Source organism: Atta colombica, unplaced genomic scaffold (assembly GCF_001594045.1).
Source record: "Atta colombica isolate Treedump-2 unplaced genomic scaffold, Acol1.0 scaffold221, whole genome shotgun sequence".
NCBI lineage: Eukaryota > Metazoa > Arthropoda > Insecta > Hymenoptera > Formicidae > Atta > Atta colombica.
The window spans coordinates 2,727-9,666 of record NW_017259318.1 but is presented as its reverse complement, the minus strand read 5'-3'; the positions used below and the strand labels follow the sequence as shown (position 1 = coordinate 9,666).

General features: G+C 36.4%; 1 protein-coding gene across 1 annotated transcript; it reads right to left on the bottom strand.

Moving 5' to 3' along the window:
* Positions 1–5,565: 5,565 nt before the first annotated feature.
* Positions 5,566–6,153, bottom strand: LOC108687941 (histone-lysine N-methyltransferase SETMAR-like; the record flags this gene model as incomplete). The annotated part of the gene is made up of 1 exon (XM_018193983.1): positions 5,566–6,153. A coding segment is annotated over one exon (588 nt), but the record flags the coding sequence as incomplete, so codon positions are not given.
* Positions 6,154–6,940: the final 787 nt, after the last annotated feature.

Here is a 6,940-nt window from a genome sequence, read left to right as displayed (position 1 = left end):
TATATATATATAATTATATTTATTTTTATTGAGAAGGGGAAATGTATTAAATAGGAATGACAGGCTGATTTACTTTTGATTGGTTGTCCACGAGATTTCGGAAAAAAAAGAGGTTAGTGTGATCATGCAGGCCCGCTGTCCACGAAGCGTCAGGAAGACAATCGCAATGGCCAGAGATTTATATATATGGATGGTCCCAATAGTGGTGGTTGCACATGATTTTATCCAGTAATATTACGCGAACTGAGGTGAATCTTCCAGAGTTCAGCTTTTTTCACTGACTGTTGATACTGAGCGACATGGATTACGATAGGCTGAATTCGTACTGACTGATGCTCTGTGCTTCCGCGGGACCTCTATTTGTACCCCGAAAAAAGGGCGTAGTGCCCTTTGTCTAGGTACTAAAGTATTGTCGTTAGAAAGGTTTCGAGAAGAAAAGAAATGATTTATGTTTTTCTTTAAAGAAGCAAGATTGCTCCAGACGGATGACGAATTCTGTTATCCTCCCGGAAAATATAGCTAGGTAAACAGACGGTTACCAACTAGTTTTGGTGCACAACTAGTTTTGCGTGCAGGGCAACCATTATCATTCGCGAATCCGATCTGAGATAACGCTATCATGAATGGGAAGTTATCCTATTTTATGACTTTTTAGGCGCGACGTGGCACCTGTTTTCTTAAGAAATTATTGGTCAGTCTGAAATGACAAAGTTTGAATTTTTACTATTGCGTGATTTCGGTGTATTTATGTCTCTTGCAATCTTGTCACTTTTCGAACCTATATTAAGGTTGTGTCCTTCTGGATTGATTGACGTTACGCAGAACTTGTCCGGTCCCTCTTTTTAGTTCTTCAGATCGTTATCAAAGGACTCCACTCAAGTCTCATAGACGCCAACCATAGTCACGACGTGAAGCCGATTCTTTCGAAAGAAAAGAATCGTGGTATCTGTAGGACGTAACAATATGGTAGGTATGGGACTGCAACAAGAGGAAGTGAAAGAGCATGAGGAAGACAGTAGGTAAGTACAGGATTGCAACGGGAGAAAGAGAGCGCGCGAATGTGGTAGATATGGAACTGCAATGGGAGGAAGAGAGAGAGCATGAGTAAGAATATGGCCGAGTTGAAGGGAGAGAACTGCAACTTATAGGTGGAAGAGAGAGAATAACATGGTGGGCCCTGTCTCCCTCCCGCGATTTCCTAGTGATGTTGACTCCTTCCCTCGAACGCCACGTCTAGCAACGTACTTTCCCCCACCCTCGGACCCACACACACGCACGCACACACGCACCGCGTATACGTATATGCACTACACGAATTGGCCAGATCCGGCCTTATATATCTATTGATTACTACCTTGATCAAAAAGTTTCCGGAATTACCATCAGCTGATGCTCTGAATCAGCTGATTTGAGTTCTGTTTTTTTGGTTAGGTTGCCACATCTATTATTGACATTCCCACCAAATTTTATCACTATAGCTTGACATTTGTAAAAGTTACGCCGTCTTGAATGCATCTACCTCTGCACATATTTTCGATTTTTTATAGTTTTAAAAATGGAGTTGAATTTGCACCATGATAATGCACCGTCACATAGTGCCATCATTATCCGTGAATTTTTTACCAAGAACGAAACGAATACCATCCAACAGCCATCGAATTCCTGATATGGCTCCCTGTAATGTTTTTCTGTTCGATCGAGTCAAAAAACCATTACGGGGAACGCGTTTTAACAGCCGAAAGGAGGTAATGGAAAAATTGAAGACGCCTCTAATGGCTATACCGACAATAGAGTTCCAGAAATATTTCGAGAGCTGGATTAAGCGCTGGCATAAGTGCGTTGCAGTCGATAGGGAGTACTTTGAAAAGGACAATATGATTTTTGATGAATAAAACTTGTATTTTGAATTTTCTGAATGAATTCCAGGAACTTTTTGATCAAGATAGTATACTTTCATCAATGTTTGTAGGTTCACTACGTAATAGATTACAGCATTATCAAGATGCAATAGTTAGAAAAGATGCTATTGTTAGAAAATATGGAAAACCAGATATTTTTATTACCATGACTTGTAATCCAAATTAGCGCGAAATTAAAGAAAATTTATTTCCAAATCAACAACCTGCAGATAAACCAGATGTTTGTGTATTTAATATAAAAAAAGATTATTTAATTGATATTATTATTAGACAAAAATTTTTTAGTGAAGTTCTCGCATATGTTTATATGATAGAATTTCAAAAACGTGGATTGCCGCACATACATTTATTGATTATAAAATTATAAGATATTGGGAGTACAAATAAGTTTCCGCCGTTTTTTAAAAAACTAAGCATTTATTGAAAGAACGGTACATAATGTTTTATTCAAAATGGCCATCGCTAGCCACTATTTTTTCCCATCTTTCTGATAGCATGTGGATACCGCATCGGAAGAACGCTTCATCTTTTGAGTCCAATCATCGATACAATTTTTGGTATCTTCATATGATGTGAAGTGCTGCTCAGGCCATGCGTCATCGATCGGAACAAATGGTAATCGGAAGGAGCAATGTCTGGAGAATACGGCAGATGGGGTAGAACTTCCAATTTGAATGTTCTAAATAGGTTTTGACCGGCGCCACAACATGTGGTCGAGCATTATCATGCAGGAGAATAATTTTGTCATGCCTGGAATAGTGGGCACGTTTTTCCTTGAGTGCTCGGCTCAATCTCGTCAATTGTGTTCGGTAGAGCCCTAGTCTCGTTCGGTTTGAGCAACTCATAATACACAATATCAAGCTGATCCCACCAAATACACAACATGAGTTTTTTTCCATGAATATTCGGCTTGGCTGTCGATGTTGAAGCATGGCCAAGTGGTCCCCATGATTTCCTTTTCTTTGGGTTATCATAGTGGATTCATTTTTCATCACTAGTGATTATACGATGCCCTTTCGTTTATGCCTGGCAAGCAGTTTCACATGTGAAAAATCGGCGTTCAACGTTTCTCGGTTTCAGTTCATATGGAACCCAATTCCCTTACTTTTGAATCATTTTCTTGAATGATTTCAAACGATATGAAATTGTTTGTTGAGTCACTCCTAATGTAAGTGCAAGTTCTTTTTGCGTTTGGCACGAATCTTCATCCAATAATGCTTCCAATTCCGCGTCTTCGTACACTTTCGGTTTTCCGCTATGTTCTTCGACGTCAAATTCACTGTTCTTAAAATTTGAAACCACTCACGACCACTTCTCTCACTTAAGGCAGTATCACCATATGCTTCTACAAGCAATATATGAGCCTCAGCTGCAGATTTCTTCAAATTAAAGAAGTAAATCAAAAGTTCCCCCATCAAAAATGACGCTTATTCGGCTCAAAACTCGACATTTTCGTACAAAAAAAAATATATGATGCTGATACAAAATCGCTAATATTTCAAGATTATGGTGTTGCCGGATGTCCAATCTTACGATATGTCGTCAAACAATTTTAACTATAATTTATTAGTGACCCGTCTTTTTCAAACGGCGGAAACTTATTTGTACTCCCAATATTAAATCCTGAAGTTGATAAATTTATTTCAGCGAAAATTCCTAATGAAAATAAAAATTTACACAACATTGTAATGAAACATATGATTCATGGGCCATGTGGAATGGTGTTTTATTAATAATAAATGTTCGAAATTTTCCAAAATCGTTTCAATCTAAAACGATCATGGATGAGAATGATTATCCACAATATTGTCGTTGAAATAATGAATTATTTTACGCCTTTTAGACCTGGATGATATGTTGTTAATAACTGATATGTCATTCCGTATAATCTAACACTTTTACTTTTATTTAATGTCATAATAATGTGGAAATAGTTTTGTACGATCTGTGAAATATTTATAAAGGTCACGATCTATAATTATTAAAGAAAATATAGATAAATCGATAATTCATGATGAAATTCAAGAATTTATCAAAGCTATTATGTTCGACCTATTGAAGCATGTTGGCGTATTTTGAGCAAATCTTTACAAGAAAAGTGTCATGCTGTATTTTATTTACCATATATTTACAAATGGACATAGTGTAATAATCGACGATAATATTAATAATGATGCGATAAGATTTACTGTAGAATGTGTAACTATGTTATTAGATTATTTTGAATTAAATGCAGAGATGAGATGAGAAAACAATACAATATTTATATAGTGACATTACATCTCATCATGTATTCAAAAAACAATTAATGATAAAACTATTAATCATTAGGAAAAACGTCAAAAATATTTTAATTGTATTGATCGAATATATATTCTATAGTCCGTCGTTAGTTCATCTCAGATAGAATTATTCCATTTACTTTTACTACATGTTAAAGGAAGAATTTTCAAGAACTGAGAATAGTTAATAATGAAGTATATCAAACCTTTATTACTGTGTTTAGCATTAGGACTCACAGAAGATGGTAACGAATGGTATCGCGCAATGAATGAAGCTAAAGTTTGGATGATGCCAAGACAACTTCGTAATTTATTTGCTCGAATTTTAATTCATTGTCAGTCAGTTCATTGAAACAAATTATGAGATGAATTTAAAAGGGATATGTCGGAAGATTATATAAGAAATGGACTTACAATGGGAATAAAAAAACGTATGATTATATTATTAATTTATTTCAAAATCAATCAAGGGATCAAGTATAATTAATTTTTTTGAAATGGAATAAATAACAGAGGTACAAGAAATAAATAATGAAGAAGAAATTCAAGAAGATACATACATAGGTACGAGATAATATGAATTAAATATAAAACAAAAAGAAATTGTTGATTCAATTTTAGCAGCAGTAACTATAATACTAACAATACGAGGGCAAATCAATAAGTTCTTAGAAAATCTATCAGAGAGCACTCGCAGTGTCCTCCAATATCACATTATTTTTTGACAAGTAGCATCTCTCAGCTGATTACTATCAAATTTTGAACAGAATTCATCACGTAGTTTCATTTCTGTAGATGATTAAAGCAAACAACCTTTGCATTTTTTGCAAAATGGAAAAAATAAGTTTCATTCAGTGATCAAACATCTACATATGAAAGATTTAACGCCGAAAGAAATTAAAACCGAGTTGGATAATATTCATAGCACATTAGCGTTTGCGACTGTACCTTGATCAAAAAGTTCCCGGAATTCATTAAGAAAATTCAAGTTTTATTCATCAAAAGTGATATCGTCCCCTTCAAAATACTCCCCATCGACTGCAACGCATTTATGCCAGTGCTTGATCCAGCTCTCGAAACATTTCTGGAACTCTATTGTCGGTATAGCCATCAGAGCCGTCTTCGATTTTTCCATTACCTCCTTTCAGCTGTTAAAACGCGTTCCCCGTAATGGTTTTTTGACTCGATCGAACAGAAAAAAATTACAGGGAATCATATCAGGTGAATTCGATTGGCTGTTGGTATTCGTTTCGTTCTTGGTCAAAAATTCACGGATAATGATAGCACTATGCGATGATGCGTTATCATGGTGCAAAATCCACGAGTTGTTTGCTCATAAATCCTTTCTTTTTTGGCGAACTGCTTCATGCAAACGTCTCATAACGCAAATAATACTTCTTATTAATTGTCTGACTTTCTGGCAAAAATTCGTGATACAATACCGTTGTATCCATGAAAACCGTGAGCATCGCTTTCTTTTTCGACTGAAAACGACGTGGTTTTTTTTGGTCTTGGCTCATTTGAAGCTTTCCATTCACTTGCCTGATGTCTGGATTGCATGTCGTACTCATAAACCCACGTCTCGTCTCCAGTAATGATGCGGATGAATGTCGGATTTGATGAATGTCGGATTCAGCCTTGGAAATCATGTCTTTGGCGATAACAATGCGGTCCCTTTTTTGCATGAAATTCAGTTCCTTCGGGACCAACTTTGCAGCAACACGGCGCAAACCCAAACCATTAATTACAATGTCCTGAATGGATCCATAAGCAATGTTTAAATCCTCTGTCAGCTCTCTAATAGTTAATTTGCGGTTATTGATCAACATTTCTCTCATTTTATTGATGTTTTCGTCGGTTTTCGATGTCGATGGCCTGCCACTGCGTTCGTCATCTTCGACAGACTCACGACCACTTTTGAAGCGTTCATGCCTCTCATAAACGGCTGTTTTCTTTAGAGTATCATTGCAAACAGTTTCCCAACATTTTCAAGGTTTTCACACCATTTTTAACGCAAAATTTAATACAAACTCGTTGTTGCAAATTCAACTCCATTTTTAAAACTGTAAAAAATCGAAAATACGCAGAGGTAGATGTACTCAAGACGGCGTAACTTTTACAAAGCTATGGTGATAAAATTTGGTGGGAATGATAGATGTGGCAATCTAATTAAAAAAAAACAGAACTCAAATCAGCTAACTCAGAGCATCACCTGGTGGTAATTCCGAGAACTTTTTGATCAAGGTGTACAATTGGATGAATGAATTTAAACGTAGTCATACATCCACATATAATGCACCTCGTTCGGGACGTCCAATTGAGGCTGCTACGCCAGAAATCATCGATAAAGTCCACAATTATTGTTTTAACTGATCGACGAGTGAAAATGCGTGAACTTGTTGAGACATATCACATGGCACAGTTAATTTTAATTTTGCACGAACAATTGAGTATGAAAAAGCTATCAGCAAGATGAGTGCCGCATTTGCTCACCATAAGCGCGACCGTGTGACAATTTCAAAACAATGTTTGGAGATGTGTCAACGTAATCCAGATGAATTTTTGCATTGATTCATTACTGTGGACGAAACATCCATTACTTTACACCCGAAACGAAGGAACAGACAAACAACTGGATTTTACTGGGTCATCAGCTCCGAAAAAGGTAAAGTCTGAAGACTGTAAAATCGATCGGAAAGGTGATAGTCATAGTATTTTGAGATGCATGCGGTATAATTC